At 41.3% G+C, this 26,431-nt stretch overlaps 2 protein-coding genes across 3 annotated transcripts in view; one reads left to right on the top strand and one right to left on the bottom strand.

The window, feature by feature from the left end:
- The window catches only part of tspan4a (tetraspanin 4a), a gene marked incomplete at its 5' end in the record, with an annotated part of 357,455 nt that overhangs the window by 68,625 nt on the left and 262,399 nt on the right, over positions 1–26,431 (bottom strand). Inside the window, one exon of the mRNA XM_084059289.1 lies at positions 20,535–20,609. Coding sequence (XP_083915415.1) covers positions 20,535–20,609 — 75 coding nt within the window. The remainder of the gene's footprint in view (positions 1–20,534; positions 20,610–26,431) is intronic.
- Positions 9,248–12,431, top strand: LOC311052516 (eukaryotic translation initiation factor 5-like; the record flags this gene model as incomplete). 2 transcript variants are annotated; one of them, XM_084067499.1, is made up of 2 exons in its annotated part: positions 9,248–9,949; positions 11,880–12,431. In XM_084067499.1, the coding sequence occupies 2 exons, from the start codon at positions 9,248–9,250 to the stop codon at positions 12,429–12,431; spliced, it is 1,254 nt and encodes a 417-aa protein (XP_083923625.1). The 2 variants fall into 2 exon arrangements, with proteins under 2 accessions (XP_083923625.1, XP_083923626.1); XM_084067500.1 differs by having other exon boundaries at positions 9,248–9,956; positions 11,896–12,431.

Genomic DNA, 26,431 nt, shown 5'->3' with positions numbered 1-26,431 from the left:
ATATTTTTTTTTTTTAAGCGAACATTTGTAACTCAAATCTTTGCTTCTGAGGGTCCCTGGACCAAAATATTTGACAAATGTTCACTTTAAAAATATGTAGCCTATATTTAAAGATTTACATTCATTTTCACGATTTTTCAAAAAAAAAATAGCAGATCTACATGCTCATAGTGCGGCACTCGGTGCCGCGCTATGAGCTTGTATATCTGCTATTTTTTTTTAATAGCCAAAGAAATCAAAAAATGACACAGATTCTTTCCCGGTCTTAAAGGGTTAATGTGAACAAGGCATTTGCGATGTTAAATGACGTTCACAGGAAGGAAAGAAAACCGTCCATAACTCTGTACTTTCATTATTCTTCCTCTGGTGAATTCACTGGAAATACAGCGGCTGTGAAGATTGTTTCACATTACTAATGTAAGCCTCTTCTCAGATGACTCAGCAGCTGTGGTGGAAAGTAACTAAGTACATGTACTTAAGTACAATTTTGAGTTACTTTGACTTTACTCGAGTATTTCCAATTTGCAATACTTTTACTTCTACTCCACTACATCTCAGAGGCAAATATTGCTACAATTATTTGAAAACTTTAGTTAGGCCTGCTAGTTATTTTGCAGACATTAAATTACCTTAAATTACCTTTTTATTTATTATAAAACATTCATTAACCACTTTAGCCCTATTCTATAGGCTATTTGAAAACAGCCGATCTACAAGCTCACAGCGTTGTGAGAGCTCATAGATCTGCTAATTTCAAACATTAGTACTATATTACTTTTGGTACTTTAAGTATATTGTGATGCCAATACTTTTGTACTTTTACTCAAGCAACTTTTTGAACACAGGCCTTTTACTTGAAACTTTATATCGCGGTATTGCTACTTTTACTTAAGTATAAACATATCTGAGTACTTCTTCCACCACTGTTCAGCAGTAGGGTTGCACGGTATGGTTTTAATGATGTGTGTGGGAATGCATTTGTTGTGTCTAATGGAATTTGGCCCTGGCTGCCCTCGGCCTGTATATAAAATAAATGCTTTGGTTGAAATTGTGCAGTAATTATGTGTTCAGTTTAGAGAGAAACAAAGGATGAGGCTATGGAGTTCTTCGCCTTTTGCTTTGACTTGTTTATTAGTTGATTTGCAAAGCGACTGCTATAGTGAAAGAGAGAGAGAGAGAGAGAGAGAGAGAGAGAGAGAGAGAGAGAGAGAGAGAGAGAGAGAGAGAGAGAGAGAGAGAGAGAGATAGATAGAGAGACCTTTATTTGTCCTGTGGGGATTGTTCAGATGGTCATGATGAGTCCTCAGATGGGAGCTGTTATGCTTTAACCCTTTCAATCCGGGAACGCATACTGTGTCTTTATTTCATAGATTTCTTTGAGCTATTCAAAAAAATAGCAGATCTACAAGCTCGTAGCGCGGCACCGAGTGCCGCGCTACGAGCTTGCAGATCTGCTATTATTTTTTTTTAATCGTGAAAATGTGTGCAAATCTTTGATATATACTGTATATTTTTTAAAGTGAACACATCTTTGCTTCTGGGGGGTCCCTGGAACAAATTACATATCATGTTTTGGGTGGTCCTTGACATGAAAAAAGTCTGAGAACCACTGGTTATAGCAACATGTTTTTTTCAAAAAAACTGTTATGATTTAGAAGACATTTATAGAATCCCCAGAAGCAAAGCTTTGAGTTACAAAAGAGTTGCAAAAAAATGATCACGACTTTTCAAAAAAATAGCAGATGTACAAGCTCATAGCGCGCCACTCGGTGCCGCGCTATGAGCTTGTACATCTGCTATTTTTTAACAGCCAAAGTGTACAATAATGGTTTAAGTGGTTACACAGATGCGTTCCCGGTCTGAATGGGTTAAGTGTGTTGCTCTCAGGGACACTTCCATAAGACCTTATGATTACCACAAGGCTGTCTGCCTGTCTGTCTGTGGAACTATGAGCATACTGCACTGCAGTGCTGGAAAATAACCAAGTACATTTACCTCTAGTACTCCACGTAAAGGACGACTTCACCCATTTTCATATAAACGGGTGAATTTAATTGGTCATATATATATATAATTGGTCCTCACTAATGCTCATTATATGGGGTACCATTTTTGTCTACTCACTCTGTGTCTCAGAGGAGGGCATATTGTGGACAGTTCAGAAACTCGTGCCTACCAGTGACATCATTGGAAGGCAGGTTTGGTCATTTCAATTTTTGGGCGGTGCAACCGCCCCTATATGTGAGGTTTGGACATCGACCCAATTGCACCCCCCCCAACCCTGCGCTGTGATTGGCCACCATTGTACCCCCCTAACCCTGCACCGTGATTGGCCACCATGACTCTATTCAGGACTGTGATTGGCTAGAAACACATGACACATGTGCATAGCCCTATAAATAGGACTATGCACTTAAAAAAAAAACACTTTTATGTTTTTTTTTAAAGGAGCTACACCATGAATTTAAAAAATAATAATAATATTTGATATCATATTGTTTATGTCCCTCAAACGTTTTTCAAAAGGTTTGAGCCTAAATCAAGCCTCAGATATACTCATTCCAACTAACTTCTCTCTGGCTTATAAAGCACTTTCACCTGCAATACCACATTGTCCTGTTTGGCACGGGGCGCTATGGAGCCAGTTTGTATGCATGTTATGTCCTGGTTCTGTGTGGAAAAAGTAAAAAAAAAAAATAAGAAAAAATGAAAAAAAAAAAAAAAATGAAAAAAAAAAATGTTTTTTTTTTGGGGGGATTTTTTTTTTTGGTTAGAACTGAAAAACGGGAGGAATTGTTCCCAGACGTGACGTAGGGTGGGGGAACAAATCTGACGGACTGTTTTCAGACCAATTTACATAAAAACCACAGATAGCCTATGAAAGCCTGCATGCTCGAAGTCGGGTATTTGTTGGAACAGAAGAGAGGTGGGGGAGACCAAAACACACAAAAATGAAGAAAAAGTTAAAATTCATGGTGTAGACCCTTTAAGTGAATCACTTCCATCACTGTGATGACCACTGTGACCACACCGCCCACTTCACACTGGGTGTGATTTTTTTTGTATTAATGTGAGAACAATGGCTTCTATTATAGCATGCAAACTTTCCAGGAAGAGATATTGTGCAGTTTCTATTAGCTTGGAATCGGACCACGTCATCACGCTTATGTCACCATTTTGACTCAGCCATAACCATATAAGGAGTTCTCCATGCAGCTAAGTTTTGAGCTTGTAGATCTGCTACTTTTGTTACTTTTTCATTTGAATCCGGAAAAGTAGTATAGACACCCGACAGAGACGATATATGCAGTTGTCCAGAACCGCATACATGGGAATGCCAATATATGGGCATATGACATTATTATTATTATTATCTCCATATACAGTATGGGAACAACACGGACACATGTAGATGGGTACAACGACAAAGCCCCCAACACTATGACTCAGTCATGTTGGTCGGGTCGGCGGTGCGACGTGTAGGTGTGAACCTCTATTTTATAAAACTCCTCACTGTCACGGTGAAAACAGAGGTGGGAAAAGTACTAAATGTGTTTACTTAAGTAAAAGTATCAATACTGCAATGTAGAAAATAGAGGGTCGGGGCGCTGCGCGCCCCTCCCCCCTAGCCGCTGCGCGGTGCTTTGTGTTTGTTGGTCTCTATAATATATAAAGCCATAATAGGAGATGTTCCCAATGGAGCTATGCCCAAATATGGAGTGTGTTGTCTGACCTCACTTGGGTCTCGTTGGGCGGTTATATAAAGCCATAATAGGAGATGTTCCCAATGGAGCTATGCCCAAATATGGAGTGTGTTGTCTGACCTCACTTGGGTCTCGTTGGGCGGTGGTCGGCGATGACGCTAAGGAACAACATGGCCGACTGTAATGTTGTGAGTTTGTGTTGGCCGCAATTAATTATGCTGCGAGGGGGCAGATGTGTGCTGAGCAGTATGAAGTGGCCTACAGACTGCGCGTAGTAATTCTGCACGTTGTGGCGTGTCTTGTTAGTGACATTGATATGTTGTTTTTGTGTTTAGTCCCACACAGTGGCAGGTTTTTTTGGGGGGTTTTGGGTTTAGAAATGTATATATAGATAGATAGATAGATAGATAGATAGATAGATAGATAGATAGATAGATAGCCGATCTACAAGCTCACAATGTGTCGCATCGCAACACATTGTGAGCTTGTAGACCTGCTATTTTCAAATGGCTGAAATGCATATACTGTAGGGCTGAAGTGGTTAATGGTGTAATAATAATACAAATCTACAAAGTAACTAGTAACTAAAGTTTTCAAATAATTGTTGTGGAGTAAAAGTACAATATTTGCCTCTGAGATGTAGTGGAGTAAAAGTAAAAGTACGGACAATTGGAAATACTATAAAGTAACACCTAAAAACTTTACTTAAGTACATTACTACACCATTGGGTGAAAGAAGCGACCTTTGACATGCGCGTGTCTGTGCTCTCCCTATAAGACCCACTGTAAGCAGGCAGCGGTGACAAGGAACCATGAATACATGAGGAATCGTGTTGTCATAACAACTAAATAGAAGAGAGACAAAATAACTGCCAAAAAGATCTTCAAAACACATATCCAACATTTGGTTGGTCAAAGGTGAAGTTCAAGTGAGAACGACTGTGCTGTACTGTATTCTCCATATGGCGACGAGGAGGAACCATGCATCTCAACTATATATTCACACCTCAGCTCTGCACGACTTTAACCCTTTAAGACCGGGAACGCATCTGTGTGTCATTTTAAGATTTCGTGGGGCTATTCAAAAACAGCAGATATACAAGCTCATAGCGCGGCACCGAGTGCCGCGCTATGAGCTTGTAGATCTGCTATTTAATTTTTTTAATCGTGAAAATGTGTGCAAATCTTTAGTTTGAATATATATATATACTTTTTAAAAGCGAAGGTTTTTAACTCAAATCTTTGCTTCTGGGGATTTACATCTAAAATCTAAAAATATTTTGTTCCAGGGACCCCCAGAAGCAAAGATTTGAGTTAAAAATGTAAATAAAAAATGTGTACACATTTTCACGATTTTTCCAAAAAAATAGCAGATCTACAAGCTCATAGAGTTTGTCGGTGTCGCACTATGAGCTTGTATATCTGCTATTTTTGAATAGCCAAATAAATCTTAAAATGACACACATGCGTTCCCTTCCCGGCCTTAAAGGGTTAAAGGACGGTCTGTCTCCCTGTTTACCGAGGAAAAAAGCATCCAAAATGGATGAGCTGAAATAAATAGAGATTTATGAAGCCAGTGGAAAGTGATGACAGTAGGTATTTTTTACCCCTGCATCCTCAAAGCCTCCGCTCATAGATATGCAGACGGTAAACAAAAAACACAAGTGATGCTCAAGCACTCTTCCACTAAACAAGTTATTCAAGGCACAGTATTTAGTGGACATGTTTTCAGCGGGAACATGAAGAGGCACAATAAGCACTTATGTGAAGACCCCCCCCCCCCCCCCCTCCACATTGCTGAAAAACGTGCCCACTCAACCAATTAATAATCAGAAACAGCGGCCGTCACCAACGCTGCTATACTGAGGAAGAATAGGTTTGATCTCTTAAAGCCATAATGAACGCCAGGGCGTCCCTATATTCTGAGCATTTCATAATAATTGGATGAAAAGAGCCGATACACAACGCTGTGAGCTTGCAGATCGGCTATGCTCAACAAAGATATTTGAAGAGCAGTAGAGCAGAATTATTTCCGCCATACATAATTTCTATGACGTGTCCAGAGCAACATACCAAAAGTCCTAAGAAATCCTAGTTGCGGAAATTATGTTTAATTGACATTGACTCACCCTAATTTTGTATGGCTTTTTGACAATATTGGTAACCACCACCACCTATAGAATATTGCCTCGACTCCTATGTGCCTTATCGATTGCTGATTGATCCAGAATTCCACGACAGTGGACATCTTGGATTGATGCCAATTAAAAATACTTCCGCAACTAGGCTTTCTTAGGACTTTTAGTATGTTGTTCATGGTGACTTCATAGAAGTGGGCTGTGAAGAAAACAATGACTTTGATGTGAAACGCTAGTTTGCCTGGACTATAAGGAGAATGTCCTATATTTTCCCTGCCAGTTCCTTATAGCCCTAAAGGTCGGGCTGACCCGTGGTCAGTATATCCTGTCATCCATCTCTCTCCCTGAGATGTGCTTGGCTAAATATATCCTTCCGGTGCACATTCAAAGCCTTTCATTGCTCCTGTTTACGACCGCATCGTACCTTCCTTTGTCCTGTGCTGCCGGCCTCAAAGCCACACCGATGATTATGACATTGTATCAATGTACGCTATGTTTCCATAACAAGATGACCATCTGAGTCTGTTCTGGGAACACAGACGCCTCTTCAAAAGCTGATGGAAAACATCCAAACATCCAAACAAGTTCAGAGTGAAAATACTCAGGGACTATCTTCTGTTTCTGCTCTGTCATTTAAAACCCATTAAAACACAGAAACGTGAAAAATGTGTCATTTTAGACTTTAGCTATTATAGCAACATGTTTTTCAGAAATCCCCGAGCCACTCTCCTCTCCCCAAAACTTGACATTGTCATTCTGCATAATGAGTACTTTCTACTTTTGGTACTTTAAGTACATTTTGATACCAATACTTTTGTACTTTTACTCAAGTAAATTTTGAATTCCGGACTTTTACTTGTAACAGAGTATTTCTACATGGCAGTATTGATACTTTTACTTGAGTAAAAAAATGCAGTACTTTTTCCATCACTGGTTGATAGCACTGCTAAAACAACACACAACAACTGATATTTCCCGGGTCCCTGCAGCAGTAATATAATCAGACCCAGCAGGATAAATGGTGCTGCATGGCTCCCTGTCACCACAGGTCCTATATTTCATATTTCATTGCCCTGTAATGCTTCCCTTCTTGTTGTGAGTGACTACTAGTGAAAGACTAAACTTCACTCCACTTTGCAATGTTATATTCTGGTCATCAGTTCACTATGTAAACAATATACTCCATGCACATAAAAACTAAAATAAATATATATAATACATATAAATATTACATAGTTATGACCAAAAAAGGTATAGGCTGAAACTAGGCTATAATTAACTTATTCTGGCTACCCTTTCCACATAAAGTACATACATGACAAATTAAAGAAAACAATTTAAGTCTCAAAAAAGAAAAACAGGAGAAGTAAAAAAAAAAAGAGAGAAAAACTGCATCATAATTCATAGTATATTTATATAATAAGAATACATGTTTTTTTGTTTCATAATCCATAGTATAATAATCATAATAGTAATACATGATCACACGTATTGTTATATATGATTTTTCTTCTTCTTTTTACGTTTTGCTTCATGATCCATAATATATTATATCATCCAATAATTAAACAAAGCTCTGTGCGTGTGTGCGTGCGTGCCCAAATCTCTTCTGGCCGGTTCTCCCCAGAGGCTGAAGCAATTGGTCTGCATTTGCACACAGCCATTGACCATTACCATGTGCACGGAACACCGGAGCCCGTTTTTCACTTTCCCCAAATGTCAGCTGTATATATTAGCGCTTTTATGTAAAAGAATTACGGCCGGAGTTTTCGTGTGTGTGTGTGTGTGTGTGTGTGTGAGTGTGTGTGTGTGTGTGTGTGTGTGTGTGTGTGTGTGTGTGTGTGTGTGTGTGGGGGGGGGGGGGGGTCGCTGGCTCCCGGGTTGCCAAATCATGTGTGTGAAACAAGCGCCGGTGTTGCCACATCCGTGAAACAAGTGGACCATGACACGCGCGTGTGTGTGTGTGTGTGTGTGTGTGTGTGTGTGTGCGTGCGTGCGTGCGTGCGTGCGTGCGTGCGTGCGTGCGTGCGTGCGTGCGTGCGTGCGTGCGTGCGTGCGTGCGTGCGTGCGTGCGTGTTGGAACTGTTGCAGGTACCAAGTACTAAGTCACTTTTTATCCCTGATGTACTGTCTGTGCACAGCGCATAACCCAAACTACACATACTTTGGGTGCTCATATCCCTCGACGGGTATGGTCTAGTAATAATAATAATAATAATAATACATGATCATAACACCACTCTATACTTATTTATAGTCTTGATTAAAAAAATAAAAAAATAACACATAAATCGAACTACACATCCTTAATTCTTTTTCACAACTCAAACAACAAACGTACCCCTTTCACAGATGCACAATGTTGTCTGGTATGTGTTCTTGCTCATGTTGTTTCAAACATGCCTGTGTTTCTATAAGTCCATATTGGGTCTCTTTGATCTCAAACAGCTTGTGAAGACAGTATGGAGGTAGATTACTGTAAGCTTTGAACAGAATCAACAGGATAAACAACACAGTGCCTGCAGGTGTGGACCTGCCATTGGGAAAAGCGGGGATTTCCCCGGTGGCATGGTAAGCTGATTTGGTCTCACGGAGTCAGGCCAGTGTTCAAAGCAACAAGCAACACGGAGGAGCCTGGATGTCACATCCACTCAGTGGTGTAAAGTCACTAAGAACATTTACTCAAGCACAATTTTGAGGTATTTTTTACGTTACTGGAATATTTCCAATTTGCAGTACCTTTTACTTCTACTCCATTACATCTCAGAGGTAAAAAAAATAATAAAAGGCTTCCGGCTTCCGGTTTTTGCTGCTTCCAGTTTTGCGGAGCCGCTTTGTTCTGGTTCCCCAATTTAAATGCTGAATCGATTACAAAGGTAGGCTATTCTAAATAGTTTCCGGACATTACACTCACTGCATACCTGGAGATACCTGGCATACCTTAGCTCTGACATCAGAGACCCCGTCCCGGAACTCCATGTATGGAGATAGCCGAAACGTCTAGGGCTGATGTCATAGTCCCAGATTTGGGCATAGCGGAAATAGTCCGCTCCATATATGGAGATGCCTGACACTACCTGACGTCATCGTAGTGACATTAGGACCGCAGCCGACAAGTATATAAGGGCTCGATGTGCATTGATTGAGAGCAGTTCCAGCAGCGACCCAGAGAGACTAACTCCTTACAGAGAGAGAAGCATCGAAGAGAATCCAGTAATAGTTGATTCCCACAGCCTAAAGCATATTCTCACAGTGGCTTTGGATCTGGTTAACACGTTTATTTGGATGATGACCACAACCACTTTGTGTCATTTATGTCATCTCATTTCCAGACAGAGAATCCACCGAAAGCGTCTTTTGAGATCTGAGTTTGTTATTGATGGTGCTTAACATCGGCCAAAAAGCATGTCTATCAACGTCAATCGCAGCGTGTCTCGCAGCTACCGGCCAGACTCATACTACCGCCACCAGATGCCCCCTCTGATTGTCAAGGTTGAAGGCAACGGGAATGGAATCAAGACGGTCATTGTCAACATGGTTGATGTTGCAAAGGAATTGAAAAGGCCTCCAACATACCTAGCCAAGTTCTTTTCTTGTGAACTCGGTGCTCTAATCCAGTGTGACACGAAGACGGAGCGCTACATTGTCAATGGCTTCCACCAGGCCAACAAGTTACAGGACGTGCTTGATGGGTTCATCAGAAAATTCGTGTTGTGCCCTAAGTGTGGCAACCCTGAAACTGACCTGCATGTCAACCCCAAGAAACGAACCATCGGCAACTACTGTAGGGCTTGTGGATATTGTGGCGTGGTCGACACCAGCCACAAACTCTGCAAATTCATCCTCAAAAACCCTCCAAAGAAAGCTGACAGTGGATCCACTTCTGTCCAGAAGGAGAAGAAGAGGAACCGCAAGAAGGACAAGAAGAACGGTTCTGATAGCGCAGAGGCAGAGAACCAAAGTGACATTGACGCTCCAGAGGCTGGGGATGGTGATGATGACTACGATGAAAACTGGTTGGAGGAGACAACAGAGGAGGCACAGAGAAGACAGACAGAGGAAATAAGTGACCATGCCAAAAACGTCACCCTCAGTGAGGAGGAGAGGGTCAACTTCTACCTTACAATTTGAATCCTGCGCCACGTCGGTTGTCCGTTGTATGTATGTATGTATGTACGTTGCAATCTGGCAAGAGTGATGCAACACTGCATCACTCTTACTGTCTGTCTGAAACTTTACACTACATCATCACAACAAACCAACCTGTTACCAAGACGACGATGACGATGAGACGGTCGTCCCGAATATGGACACAACGCCAGTGTGACATCACATTGGACCCGTTTTGACTTTATTATGGAGATCTCTGGATCTGTCTGTCTGTTTCCCTTTCATGCCCATATATGGGGATCTATGTATCTGTTTGTATGTGTCCTTTTTAGAAACTTTACACTACATCATCACAACAAACCAACCTGTTACCAAGACGACGATGACGATGAGACGGTCGTCCCGAATATGGACACAACGCCAGTGTGACATCACATTGGACCCGTTTTGACTTTATTATGGAGATCTCTGGATCTGTCTGTCTGTTTCCCTTTCATGCCCATATATGGGGATCTATGTATCTGTTTGTATGTGTCCTTTTATGCCCATATATGGCATATATCTCTGTCGCTTTTTGTTTGTTTCTTCTTTAAGCAGAATATGCAGCCTGCATAAATCTGCATCATTCAAGTCATCATCCCAGATGCTGGACTTTTCACTTTTGACTGGGCCAGGCGACAGTTTCCAGTCCGCACTGCTTTCGCCACCACCATCAACAAATCACAAGGCCAGACACTTACAACAGTTGGGGTCTGGCTTCGATCCCCTGTCTTCACTCACGGACAACTATATGTTGCCAGCTCAAGAACGGGTGACCCAGCACGCCTAAAGTATGCCATACACCAGTAGGAAAACCACACTGAAAACGTCGACGATGACGATGAGACGGTCGTCCCGAATATGGACACAACGCCAGTGTGACATCACATTGGACCCGTTTTGACTTTATTATGGAGATCTCTGGATCTGTCTGTCTGTTTCCCTTTCATGCCCATATATGGGGATCTATGTATCTGTTTGTATGTGTCCTTTTATGCCCATATATGGCATATATCTCTGTCGCTTTTTGTTTGTTTCTTCTTTAAGCAGAATATGCAGCCTGCATAAATCTGCATCATTCAAGTCATCATCCCAGATGCTGGACTTTTCACTTTTGACTGGGCCAGGCGACAGTTTCCAGTCCGCACTGCTTTCGCCACCACCATCAACAAATCACAAGGCCAGACACTTACAACAGTTGGGGTCTGGCTTCGATCCCCTGTCTTCACTCACGGACAACTATATGTTGCCAGCTCAAGAACGGGTGACCCAGCACGCCTAAAGTATGCCATACACCAGCAGGAAAACCACACTGAAAACGTCACGGAAAACGTGGTTTTCACAAAAGTGCTTCTTCCCCACTGAGGTAAGGCTGTTGCATTCTTCCATGTGTCATTTCTCATTGCTAAACATAACCAACAATGCCTACAACTTCACACAAAAATCACTGCCTTCACTATCACATAATCCATGGTGGACGTCTCACATTGTCTGCTTGACTCCTGCCTTCTCCTTTTCTCCCATTCTGCAGGCTCTGCCATGACAACCTGTGGACCTGACGACGTCGCCACTGTCTTTCACACCATTTCATTCTTATCCACCCTTTACACAAATAAACTGCTAACTTCATCTCCTGCGATTTCAACTATCTTTTCACATTGTACACCACTGCACACTCCCCACAGGTCTGCCATACCAGGTCTGAGTAATCACAAAGTGGGTTTTGGTCATTGGAGAGGTGATGCACGTCACCTCTTTCTGAAGTGGGTACTTTCAAAGCCTGCCGTGGATTTAGGAGAGCACAAAACTCTCTCTCACACTGTGAGGTGCCTGTAAGGTGGCACTGCAAAGTGAACGACGCGTCACGCTAGACGTTCGGGCCGCGTAGCGGCCCGAACTTCTAGTGTTCTACAGTTTTGTCAAACAAAAGAAGGAGAGTGGAACTATAGATGCTGCTGATAACGCGATCTTGGCTGAGGCAGAGCGTCTAGACGTGAAGGCCATGGGACCTCTCATCCTCAGTGAGCTTCTCTTCAATGAGAACATCAGGGACCAGATCAAGAAGTACAAGCGCCACTTTTTGCAATTCTGTGATGACAAGAAGGCCCAGAAATCTCTGCTGGGAGGGTTTGAATGCCTGGTGAAGCTGCACCGGGCTCAGCTGCTCCCACGAGTTCCCAACATACTCAAAGACCTGTACGATGCAGACCTGCTGCAAGAGGATGTCATAATCACCTGGGCAGAGAAGGTTTCTAAGGAATATGTCTCTATGGAACTATCCAAAGAGATACATGCCAAAGCCGCCCCGTTCGTCAAGTGGCTGAAAGAGGCAGAGGAGGAGAGTGATGAAGAAGATGAAGATGATGAGAACTTTGAGGTAGTGCACTCATCCTCTGCCCGAGAGCTGATGGTCGAGACTGTGAAGCCAGACAAAAGCTGAGAAAGAAGAGGAAGACATTGATATCCTTGCCACTTTAAAACAACACAGGATCTAATAAAGGCGTGGCTTGCCATTGAATGTCTGATGTCCAATTCATGAAATCATATTAACTCTCTCAGTGCCAATGAAATAAAAAATATATGTTCATACTGTGCCAGCAATTCTGTTTAGTTTTTTCAAAGTAAAAAAAAAAAGTGCTTAGGAAGTGAGATACAGCCCTTTTCAGTTATAAGTTAAACAAGGAGTGGATGGAGCTGCAAAAAATATTGTACTTTTACTCCACTACAATTTTTTGACAACTTTAGTTACTAGTTACTTTGCAGATTTTGATTATTATTACAAAACATACATTAACCACTTCATCCCTATACATTTCGGCCATTTGAAAATAGCCGATCTACAAGCTTGGCTATATTCAAAAGATTTTTATACATTTGAAAACTTGTGAAATGGGGACATTCTGTATAATGAATACTTTCTACTTGTGGTATTTTAAGTACATTTTGATACCAATACCTTTGTACTTTTACTCAAGTAAATTTTGAATTCCAGACTTTTACTTGTAACAGTATTTCTACATTTCAGTATTGATACTTTTACTTAATGTCAGTACTTTTTCCACCACTGCATCCACTCACATCTGGCAACAGTCCCCGCCATAAATCAATGAATCAACGCTGAACATTCTTTTTTATAATTAACTAAATCTATTAGTCTGAATAACCAATGAAGTCATATTTTATACTTTGACGTGTCGTGTGAAAATAGCAAAAAAATGACGTTCTGCGTTCACATGAATTTATATTATACCTTACCTTTATTATTCATAATAAATGATTGTCTCATTCTGTGTTATTCTATTCTTTTCTAATTGAAATTAGCAGCCTATAAGGAGAGGTAAAAGCAGTGGAGGTCCTCACTGTCTGTCTGGTGATCACTCCCAGTGATCATGTGTCAGAAAAGGTCCCCCCCATGGTTTAAATAATCAGAAACATTTCTCATTTGAGTGTCTGCCTGCCAGCTGTGTGTGTGTGCGTGTGCGTGTGCGTGTGCGTGTGTGTGTGCGTGCGTGTGTGCGTGCGTGTGTGAAGTACTCCACTGTTTGACGTGAAACTGACAGCCATCAAGCATCGACCAGGCAGCCTACTGCGTGCGGTGAAGTGAAAGTAACAGAACACCAAATCATTGTGTGTGTGTGTGTGTGTGTGTGTGTGTGTGTGTGTGTGTGTGTGTGTGTGTGTGTGTGTGAGAGATTGTGTGCGTGTGTGTATGCGTGTGGTGCACTCCTGAAGAGATGACAGAGTGATGTGAAGTAAAAGATATTTATCAACTCCCAGCTTGAGTGATTTTCGCCGTCTGCCGCTGCCTTCAGCTTGTACTGCAACTCTCTCTACCCTGATGTCTCTTCCCTGTCAGCCAGCATCTAACTCTATGCTTTACACCCACAGCTACATAAGTACTATCAACCTGTAGTTATTCTGTTCCATGTTAGATCTCTAGCAAACATTTTAAATCCACAACCTTATAGTTGACCAAGGCTCAGTGCCGGTTTAGACTCCACAGGGGCCCTAAGCATGATACAGGAAAGGGGGCGAAAAAAGACGCGAGTAAAAAAAGACGAAAGAAAAAAAACGGCTCTGCCAAGGCTAAATATTTACATGATTACGGTGACACTAGAGGCTAGCCCTCTCTGTGTGTGTGTGTGTGTGTGTGTGTGTGTGTGTGTGTGTGTGTGTGTGTGTGTGTGTGTGTGTGTGTGTGTGTGTGTGTGTGTGTGTGCGTGCGTGCGTGCGTGCGTGCGTGCCTGCGTGCGTGCGTGCGTGCGTGCGTGCGTGCGTGCGTGCCTGCGTGCGTGCGTGCGTCCGTAGCAATCTTGCCAACTGCCAGGCACTTTGTATGCATGCTGCCAGTTAGGCCACAGAAGTACCTCAACTCATTTGAATTTCACATTAGTTTTATACTTTGTGATATAAATGTCATTACTTTTTTTTCACGCGCACGAACAGGTACGGTACGGCACGGATGTCCACGTGCGTGCACGCTAGAACGCGTCCCCCATCGATTCATGAGCCACAGCCATGTACCAATGGTTACTTTGCATAAAAGCTTTATAAGTCAGTGTGCAAATACATCCTCACTCCTCACACACACGGTAAGCAACACAGCATTTTGGATTCAGCAGCGGCTGCTGCCAGTATCGTATCTGCAAGCAACAATGCCTCAGCCACCGTCAAAGAAGAGAAAGATAAGTGTTCAAAGCAAACTTTTAGGTTCAGCTCTGTAATTCAAGGCATCCCTTTAATTATTTGTATTAGTTTAAAAAGACTGAAACTAAGCTAAAAACTAAGCTAAAAACTAGTCATTTCCTATACAAACATGTTTTCTCTCAGTAAAAACAAAACACCCCTGGTCATACGTCATAGATATGTCATACTGTAGATCAGTGGTTTTCAACCTTTTTTTGCGTCAAGGACCCCCAAATTGACACACATTAGCCCAGGGACCCCCATTTGAAAAGTTATGCCAGGGACCCCCAAGAAGAGACGATTTTTACGGCTCTAGCAGTGATTGTCAACCATTTCAATTTCAAGGACCCCCAGTTTGACATGCATTAGGCTACAGACCCCCATTTAATGGCATTTCTATCACTTGGACCCCCATTTTTATTATAAAATCAATGTTAATTTAACTCTGAGAGTGTAACGAATGGAACCAAATGGACCCTAACGGGTCCATTTGGTTCCATTCGTTACACTCTCAGAGTTACAGACCCATAAGGGTCCATTTGTACACTCTCAGAGTTACAGACCCATAAGGGTCCATTTGGTTCCTATCTATCATTTAGCTGGGGACCCCCTGGAACTCCCTCAAGGACCACTGGTGGTCCCCGGACCACTGGTTGAAAACCACTGCTGTAGATGACTGAGACTGATGTCACATGATGACTGATTATCACATGAAGTGTGAGATCCACATTGGAGCCTGCACAATGTTGCCTCCCAAGATCTACATGATTTGACTTGATTGATTTAAAAAATATACTTCAAGCTCATAGTGTGGCCGCACTATGAGCTTGTATATCTGCTATTTTGTTTAAATTCCTGGCAAAAAAATATTTTTGAGATGGGGGGTCCGCAGCCAAATACATATCATTTTGGGGGTCCTTGACATGAAAAAGTTTGGAAACCACTGATCCAGAATACATGTAGCTTCTATAAGTCAGTGAGACAGGATATCAGTCAGTGAGACAGGATATCAGTCAGTGAGACAGGATATCAGTCAGTGAGACAGGATATCAGTCAGTGAGACAGATTATCAGTCAGTGAGACAGGATATCAGTCAGTGAGACAGAATATCAGTCAGTGAGACAGGATATCAGTCAGTGAGACAGAATATCAGTCAGTGAGACAGGATATCAGTCAGTGAGACAGAATATCAGTCAGTGAGACAGGATATCAGTCAGTGAGACAGGATATCAGTCAGTGAGACAGGATATCAGTCAGTGAGACAGAATATCAGTCAGTGAGACAGAATATCAGTCAGTGAGACAGAATATCAGTCAGTGAGACAGAATGTCAGTCAATGAGTCAGGATATCAGTCAGTGAGACAGAATATCAGTCAGTGAGACAGAATGTCAGTCAGTGAGACAGGATATCAGTCAGTGAGACAGAATATCAGTCAGTGAGACAGGATATCAGTCAGTGAGACAGGATATCAGTCAGTGAGACAGAATATCAGTCAGTGAGACAGGATATCAGTCAGTGAGACAGAATGTCAGTCAGTGAGACAGGGGAAAAAGAGGGGTTGGAATCGTCACTTATCTCCCCAGAAAAAAGTTTTCGTTTAGCTTTTACAAAAGGTCAACCAGGGTTAAGTTCCTCATGCTTTTCAATATGTTACAGCAGGTGTACTTATTGAAAGCACATACAGGCCTCCAGGCACACATCACCATTTCTCCCACAATTCTCACAGTTTGACGACTGCTCTTACTTATTATGACAGAATCATGTTGAATGGGGACATTTCAACATTCACATTAACAACAGTGCTGACTCTGAAGGCTGTATGGAATTCATGAATCTGAAAGTCTAGAAATGATTCAACATAACGTCTCTGTCCGCTGGAAACCTCATTATATCCAAAACTGTTACTTTTCAGGATTCCATTTTTCTTCTCAAAAGTAGCAGATTTACGAGCTCCAAACGTGTCGCGCCGTGCCACGTTTCGAGCTTGTAGATCTGATACTTTTGATACTTTTTGTGTGACGCTGTAGTATGATCAAGTACAGCGTTAATTGCGGAAAAAAACAAAAAGTATGAATTGGAGGTAAGAGGTTTCTGCCCGACAGCAACTGAAGCCACTCATCAGCATGGGAATATCTTTGGTTTGGTAGTGTCAACATTATTAAACTTTCAAAATGCTTCAGTGTTTCATATCCCTGTTTCTAATCATTGACGAGGGGTCTTCAACAGGGATTTCGGGACCCCTAGGGGGTCCTCTGAGTTACTACAGGGGACCGCAAAATCTTTTTGTGGTAGGAACTTTTTTTAATCTGTTTTTTACATGAACCACTTAAACCCTAGCATCCATTTTCTGAGGAGAACTTTAGCCAAAAATAGTGAATCTACAAGCTCACAACGCCTCGCGCAGCTGTTTAATCTGCGACACAATTTTATACAATATGTAGAGGGGTCCCTGCTTCAACTCTCTCTCAGCTAAGGGGTCTTTGGCCTGAAAAACATTGAAGACCCCTGACTTTAACCCTATACTTGGTTGACTGTCATCGTCTGTGAAAGGTGATCTACACTACAGTAGCCTATACATAAAATTGACTTACTTACAGTACTTACTGTATACCCTCCTGTTTTCGCTCTACACTATATATCTTTGCCGAAAATAGCTGATCTACAAGCTCACAACGTGGTGCAACGTGATGCGTTGTGAGCTTGTACCAAGTTACGTTCACCCCTGATTAGGGATGCTAGGGTTTCTGTAGCTACAGATACAAAAGAGTGCATTTGTCCAACAGCAGTTGTTAAAGTGAGTAAAGAAAGTGAGTTTGCTGAGCTTGAGAGTTCTGCTGATCCATGTAGTGTGAGCTGCTCTCTTATAGACTAAATTGGTTGCCTCCCTAGACCAAAAAATGAAAAAATGCCCCCCAAAAATGATGGCTCCACTCAAGGTTGAAAATAAATTGTGTGTACATTGCCATCATCACTGAGTTGGAGAGGTATTGTAGATCAGCTGAAAGGAAATGGAGAAACGTCTACCGTACAGTACATGTTATAATATATAATATATAATAACACTGTACGCATTGTGAAAAGGGCTTCTTTTTTCCCTTACAGTAATTCAACAATACTGCAGTGTTTTTCACTATTGATAGATGTTTAACCCATGCCTCTGTCTCTGACCTTCTTAGCCAAACATCTCCCCCTAAATGTGAGGAATTTGCAGAAAATAAATTAACAACCAACAGAGCTGAAATTGTGCTGAAAGTGCAGATCACCTCTGCAGGCGACAATGAAAACATTCTCTAGCATCTCAAACTATCAACTTTTGGATTGTAGGATTGTAGCTTTAAGAAAATAAATCTTCCACTTTCTGTATTGATCCTATTCCTTCTAAACCCGTTAAGTTAACAGTATTTCAAACATGGCCATGAATATTATTAATACGTTCCTTGAAATGGAGGTATTTCCTGATGCCTTCTAAACTGCTGTTCAGAACAATTAGATAGATTGTGTTGTTCTGAGTGATTTTTCGATAGCGGATCACTGCTAAGAAAAACAGACCGTTGCTATGAAAATCATGAAGATCAGACCGTTGCTATGGAGATCAGACTGTTGCTATGAAGAACAGACCGCTGCTATGAAGATCAGACCGTTGCTATGAAGAACAGACTGTTGCTATGAAGATCAGACTGTTGCTATGAAGAACAGACCGCTGCTATGAAGAACAGACCGTTGCTATGAAAAACAGACCGTTTACGTATGTAGAAACAGTATGTAGAAAGACAACGCGATGTCACACCATTGAAAGTAATACCTGAAAACCTCTCAAGATGGCTCCACCTGTCCATTTAACTCAATAGACAGGGGCGGGGCGGTCGCTCGTTCAAAATACCGAAAAGAAGAATGTTTCTGAAAAGATTTGAGGCGAGAAATATCTGGCAGAAACCTCTTATCTCCACATTCAAAGTTTGTGTGTGTTTCCCTCAATTACCGCCCTACTTGTTCATACTACAGCGTCACAGAAATGCATCAAAAGTAGCAGATCTACAAGCTCGAAAAGTGGCGCGAAGCGACGCGTTTCGAGCTTGTAGATCTGCTACTTTTGATACTTTTGAATTTGAATCCTGAAAAGTAACCTAAAGTTTTGGACCTATGAGGTTTCCACCCGACAGAGACAATATACATATACATATAAATATATATATATAAATATATATCAATTCACATGTGATCAACACTTCCTACAGACGTTTTTGCAGGCCAAAGTAATGTACTGGATAGACCTGGTATAATCTACGGTAAAGATCATTTTCTTTACGTAAGTAAGCAATTCAATCAATACAATCGTTGTTGTTACTTTGCGTCAAATGATCGGTGTCTTCATTAAGTAGCCGTGCAATGAGCAGGATAATGGAAACAGTGAAGCTGGTCATTATTGACAAACAAAGCCCTCCAGGGTGATTGGACCACTCCGCTTCACATCAGGGTCTAACCACCAGTGGTGGAAAGTAACTAAGTACATGTATTCAAGTACTGTACTTCAGTACAGTTTAGAGATATTTTTACTTGACTTGAGTATTTCCAATTTTCAATACTTTTACTTCTACTCCACTACATCTCGGAGGAAAATATTGTTTTTTACTCCACTACAATTATTTGAAATCTTGAGTTACTAGTTACTGTACTTTGTAGATTTTGATTAAAACATGCGTTAATCCTTTAGGCTATTTTCAAAAGATTTGTATACATTTTGAAAACTTGTGAAATGGGGACATTCTGCATAGTGAGTACTTTTTGTACTTTAATTAAGTACATTTTGATGCCAATACTTTTGTGCTTTCACTCAAGTACATTTTGAATACAGGACATTTCGTAACATAGTATTTCTACATAGGGATAGTGATACTTTTACTCAAGTAAAACATCTCAGTACTTCTTCCACCACTGCTAATCACACTGCTGGGGTTGGGACTCAATAATGACAAGCTGACTGTTCATTATCCCTTGAACAACAAACGTAACAAATGCTTTCTAAGCAACACACTTCAAAAACGTTGTTTTCCACCAAATAAACAACTTTCTAATTGAGAACAATCTCCTCTACAAATTTCAATCAGGTTTCAGAGATAATCATAGCACAGAAAGTGCTCTCACGCTAAAAGATAGTTAATGATCTGAGACTTGGCACTGATGTTAATAAGGTGTCTGTTCTTTTTCCTTCTTGACTTAAGTGAAGCATTCGATACAATTGACCATTACATCCTCATGAATGGCCTTGCGAGCTGGGCTGGCCTCTCTGAACAAGTTCCAAACATGTTTCCGTACATACATTACAGGAAGGACATTAATCATTAGTCTTGGAGAACATGGGCCCTATTTTGTGCATCTTAATTGCCAGTTCTTATGTCTGGACATGGAGGCGTGACGAATGCTATTTGGCCACTCACAATAGCGAAACAGCAAAGCTATGCTGATGATGCACAATGGTACATACCAGGATTAGATAGATGATAATGCGTATACATATACAACTATCGTGCACTATGCAGAAAACTACGACACAAGGTTACAGTGTCCTCACCGTATCCCACCCCAGAACAAATAAAGTGTCAGGCTAAACATCATAGCTATGCTGATGATACACGATGGGACGTACATACCAGGATTCAGGTTAAACATCATAGCTATGCTGATGATGTATGATGGTACATACCAGGATTCAGGTTAAACATCATACTGTAGCTATGCTGATGATGTATGATGGTACATACCAGGATTCAGGTTAAACATCATAGCTATGCTGATGATGTATGATGGTACATACCAGGATTCATGATAAACATCTTAAAGTGAAGCAGGAGGTCTTACCTGGTCTTGATAGATACAGAAGAGCATGATGGACAGAATCTCCAAGAAGAAGATGAGCAGGAGCAAGATGAAGAACTGTGGACAAACAGAGAAGGAACAGCACACATATTATTGATTTTTGTTTTGTTTTGTTCTTTTCATCAGCACAGATGTTATTGTTGTTATTATGGTTGAAGTCAGTTCAATATGTTATATCATTTCTGTCAGGTGGAAACCTTATACGTCCCATACCGTTCCTTTTCATCATGATAATTAAGTAAACAATTTAATAGCAGATCTACAGCGTTGCGAGCTTGTAGATCGGCTATTCCCGACTGTGTGACACTCTTGTATGATGAAACGGGGCATTAATTTACACAACGACAAAAAAAACATCAAAAGTTGAAATATGGATATGGTTGTCTGCCCGACAGCAACGATATATGAGCATTGATTTAGAGCAGTGATGAACTCTTCAGAGATCAGATCACGTATGTCTGAGATGTCCTGATATGTACGCTTTTAATCACAAACCCATATCTCCCAAGGCCATATGATACTGAAAGTGATTAATTCAAGACAAGAGGAGTAGAGACATGTCTCATTTCAGTGTGAGAGCATGAGAGCATGAGAGGCAGCATGAGAGGCTGTGTGTGTGTGTGTGTGTGTGTGTGTGTGTGTGTGTGTGTGTGTGTGTGTGTGTGTGTGTGTGTGTGTGTGTGTGTGTGTGTGTGTGTGTATTTGTGCGTGCGACGTGCGTGCGTGTGTGCGTGTGTGCGTGTATTACCATACGTTTTCTCGCAAGAAAAATAAATAACATTTTAGAGATAGACTTACAATTAGGAAATGATTCAGTTTGGGGTTCAGGATTAGGCCCACTTAGATGTTAGGTTTAGAGGTTAGGGCTGGAGCCTAATTTATACCTAGAACACTGAAAATAGCCGATCTACAAGCTCACAATGTGAACCTGATAGATCGGCTATAGGGTTTAGCTTTAGGGCTATAGAGTTAAAAACTACCATGATGGCATTTGTGATGGCATTCATAAAATCGGCGTCCTAAAATGTTGATGCCCTCACTACAGGGCTGTCACGATTATGATATTTCACATGACCAGTTTAGAAAGAGAAGAAAGAAGTGCTGCAGGGATCAGTCAGTGGCTCTGATAGATAGGTGCTCTTTGGTGATACAGGTAGAAACATATGAACAAAAAAGGGTTTTCAAAGAAGTAATGCTTAACTCCCAAATGGTGTGGACTGCAGACTTGCAAAGAAACACATTCCAAGGCTCCGTCTTTGGTGAAAAGAAATAGGATTTATTTTGAGCAAGGTAACAAATTATGACCAACACGTATTGACCTAGAAGGTCGTCATCAGGGTCTGTCTCTTTCACATGACCATTCATTGTCACAAATAATTGCGGTTAGCGATTTCATTGTGTTTTTGTCGTTGAACACTAGGAACAAAACTATGAATAAAAATGTCTGTTTGGCTCTTAGAGTTGCACAGGTGCAGATAAATATACAAAGGAATGACTGACATATTTGAATAGGTTTCTACTTATAGCTGATCTACAAGCTCACACTGTGTCGCATCTTGACGCGATGTGAGCTTGTAGATCTGCTGTTTCCACTATTTCTAGAAAATATTTGAAAATGCATGAACATTTTTCAACATGGCAACGATTATGACGATTATGCAAAATATTCCTCAAATAATTGCGATTAGGCAATTACGTAATCATTGTGAGGAGAGGGGGAAGAAGTACCTCACATTTTGTATAAGTAGAAGTAGCAATATCACAATGTAGAACTCTGTTACAAGTAAAAGTACCGGTATTCAAAATGTACTTGAGTAAAAGTACAAAAGTGTTGGCATCAAAACATACATAAGTACTAAAAATAAAAGTGCTAAAAGTAAAAGTACTCATTATGCACAATGTCCCATTTCACAAGTTTCCAAATGTATAAAATCCTTTGAAAATAGCAGATCTACAAGCTCACTGTGAGCTTGTAGATCTGCTATTTTCATATAGCCAAAGTATATATATAGGTCTGAAGTGGTTCATGTATGTTTTACAAAGTAACTAGTAACTAAAGTTTTAAAATATTTTTTTTTCAAATTGCAGTGGAGTAAAAGTACAATATTTCCCTCTGAGATGTAATGGAGTAGAAGTAAAAGTATTGAAAACTGGAAACACTCCAGCAAAGTAAAATAAACACCTCGAAAATTATACTTAACTTGAGCACATGTACTTAGTTACTTTCCACCACTGATTGTGACAGGCGTATAGTCCTCACCGGTATAGTAATACAAACGTGCGTGCATGTGTGTGTGTGTGCGTGTTCCAAGACTGGAAGGTGGATCCCACAAAAAAAGTGATTGAAGAGGATCTTCATTGAGCGTGGTGCAGCGGTATGTATTTCTGTCAGCTAGCAGCAGACAGGAGGAGGAGGAGGAGGAGGAGGAGGGAGGAGGAGGAACTATAGTGCTCCCCCGGCGGGGACAGGCTACAGCCTGGTGATTTACACCATTACACCTCTCAATTTATTAGCAGTCATATTTTACCGGACTCTCTATGGCTTGCTAGATGAGTTGCTTGATAGGCCTGCAACACACCCCGTGCCCAGCGGAATGCTTACAACGCTTACCAGCTCATCCATCAGACGAGGGGGGGGGGGGGAAAGAAACACCTTTTGTTCCACCTTCTCGGTGGAAACCTCCAGTGGTGTAAAGTAACTAAATACATGTACTCAAGTACTGTACTTAAGTACAATATTGAGGTATTTGTACTTTACTGGAGTATTTCCAATTTTCTGTACTTTTACTTCTACTCCACTACATCTCAGAGGCAAATATTGTACTTTTACTCCGCTACTATTATTTGACAACTTTTGTTACTAGTTACTTACTGATTATTTACAAAACCTCTTCAGCCCTATATACATTTCGGATATACATTTCGGATCAGATCGACAAGCTCGAGACGCTTGTGGATCTGCTACTTTTGTGTGACGCTGCAGTAGGATCAAGTTAGCCTCGCGTGGCCAGACTATATCATTGCGTGGATATGAGTCTGGTGCTTCTATGAGGACGTTTTTTCCCCCCAAAAGAATGGCTCTGGACGCAATTGGTTAGAGCTAATAATAATAATAATAATAATAATAACTTGGATTTATATAGCGCCTTTCGGAAACCCAAGGACGCTTTACAGTACACAAAATAACAAATGAATTGCCAAAAGCCTGGGTAAATAAGTGTCTCTTCAGTGCGGACTTGAAGGAGTCCAATGTATTTGGCGAATCTCCATTGGGAGAGAGTTCCAGAGGTCAGGGGCTGCCACGCTGAAAGCTCTATCGCCAAGGGTCCGCCTGTTGCTACGAGGGATGGTGAGAAGCCCCGAGTCGGAAGACCTCAGGTCCCGCTCTGGGATGTAATCGTCAAGGAGGTCCGAGAGGTACACTGGGGCTAGGGCATGGAGAGCTTTATAGGTGAGGAGGAGTAGTTTATATGTGATGCGGAACTTAACCGGAAGTCAGTGGAGGTGTTTGAGGGTGGGGGTGATGTGCTGCCAGCGTTTGGTGCGGTGAGCACTCTGGCAGCTGAATTTTGCACATACTGCAATCTGTCCAGGGTTTTATTGGGGAGCCCGAACAGGACACCATTACAGTAATCCAGGCGGGAGGAGATGAAAGAGTGGATGAGGGTCTCAGCAGTAGAGTCTGAGAGTGACGGCCGGAGTCTGGAAATGTTTTTGAGGTGGAAGAAGGCGGATCTGGTGACGGATTTGATGTGGGATTGATAGGAGAGGGTAGAGTCCAAGATAACACCCAGGTTGCGAACCTCAGCGGATGGAGAGATGGAGCCGTCATCCACGTGGAGGAGGAAATCGTCAATCTTTGAAGCTGCACCTTGAGACCCATGACCATGAGTTCTGTTTTCTTGCTGTTGAGTTTTAGTAAGTTGGTGGTCATCCAGGTCTTTATTTCATAGAGGCAGTTGACAATGGATTGTGGAGGTAACGGAGTGGTTGGTGTAGTGCTGAGATACAACTGGGTATCATCAGCGTAGCAATGGAAATGTAGACCATGGTGGCTAGAGCTACAACCAACTACCAATTACAGTCTCCCATATTTGAATACTGGGCCCTGATTGGTCACCCCATGCTTCGGGAGCAGGAAATGTATTCACAATTGTCTTTTTGCACTGGCAGATTCGTCTGGTCCCAGGCTAGGATCAAGCAGGGCGTTCATTAACACTAGCATGACTGAGGTTTCATTTATACCTACACAGCCTGAAATACGATCATTTTGATCCCCAAATAAGGCTATCCTATTGGCTACTGTCTCACCTCTGTGCTCCAGACCAGCTCACAGCTTCTCCCCCAAACCGTGGGGGGTTCCATTGTCTTCTAAATAGCCATTAACATCTCAATTGCACTCTGCTCAGTCAGTGAACCCACATAATGTTGTTGTTGTAGGGATGCACAAACATTATAAAATAGTAATGTAGTATATACTAGAAGTTCGGGCCGCTATGCGGCCCGAACGTCTAGCGTGACGCGTCGTTCACTTTGCAGTGCCACCTTACAGGAACCTCACAGTGTGAGAGAGAGTTTTGTGCTCTCCTAAATCCACGGCAGGCTTTGAAAGTACCCACTTCAGAAAGAGGTGACGTGCATCACCTCTCCAATGACCAAAACCCACTATGGAAGCCGTCGAACTGGTGCGATCTGACGGCATCCTAGAATTTATAGGTAGGATGTGATGTCATGCGTGATGTCATGCTGTCGTGTGTCATCGTGATGTCAGATTACGTCACACTGGCCACATACAACGTTCGTACATACTGACAACCGACATGGCGCAGGATTCAAATTGTATATATATATATATATTTAAAATAGTATTATAAATGGTAACTGCAGATTCTGTATGTAAAATCTTTATTAAAGAAAGAGTATAAAACAGCGCAATATGTAGCCGTCGCATTAAACTCTTCAGTGAAACATATTGAGCCTATATGAACGCTGAAGCCACTGTCTAATTACGTGACTATATCTCCATTGTCCAAAACACATGGATATCTCTTGACAAACCAATATTAGTATTATTCAATCATAATAATACTATTCACATTATTTGCCTATTATGCCTAAGCGTAAGTAAAGCGTCTCCTTGAACCTTCTATCATCACTTTCCACGTCGCTGACAACAGCGCAACACGTGAACACGTTGGTATGTTTCCACATGTGACCAATCCTGCGCAAAATATCTGATCTACAAGCACAAAACAGTTGCTGCATGACAAGCTGTATGCTTGTAGATCTATTCTTTTTCCGCAGCTTTGCAATGAAAGTGAAAGTTGAAACGGGTTGCCAAATCTTGAGAGAAATAAGCAGGCAGGTCTATGAAAATGTTACTGCATGCGTTTTGCCCTGAGAAAACAGTGAGACATGAAGCATTGTCAAATGAAATTGAATTCTTAACTATATATAACTAGTAACTAAAGTTTTCAAATAGCCTAATTGTAGTGGAGTAAAAGTATGCATGAAGCTAATCTAAACAATATGAAAAGATATTTATATCTCCAAAGTAACTAGTAACTAAAGTTTTCAAATAATTGTAGTGGAGTAAAAGTACAAGATTTGCCTCTGAGCTGTAGTGAAGTAGAACATTATTACCATTATGATGTAATTATATATATTATAATAATAATAATAATAATAATAATAATAATAATAATAATAACTAGAAAAAGTGCTCCTCGGAGCACAACTCTCCGCTGTTGGGAATGTTGGGAATGTTCTATCTGTATAAGTGTCCTATCCGTCCTGTCTGTATAAGTGTCCTATCCCTCCTGTCTGTATAAGTGTCCTATCCGTCCTGTCTATGTAAGTGTCCTATCCGTCCTGTCTGT

This window comes from Gymnoscopelus microlampas, assembly GCF_963454915.1.
Source record: "Gymnoscopelus microlampas genome assembly, chromosome: 1".
In the NCBI taxonomy this organism is placed as follows: Eukaryota; Metazoa; Chordata; class Actinopteri; order Myctophiformes; family Myctophidae; genus Gymnoscopelus; species Gymnoscopelus microlampas.
Note: the sequence above shows the minus strand (reverse complement) of the source record. Positions and strands in the feature narration are given on the sequence as shown.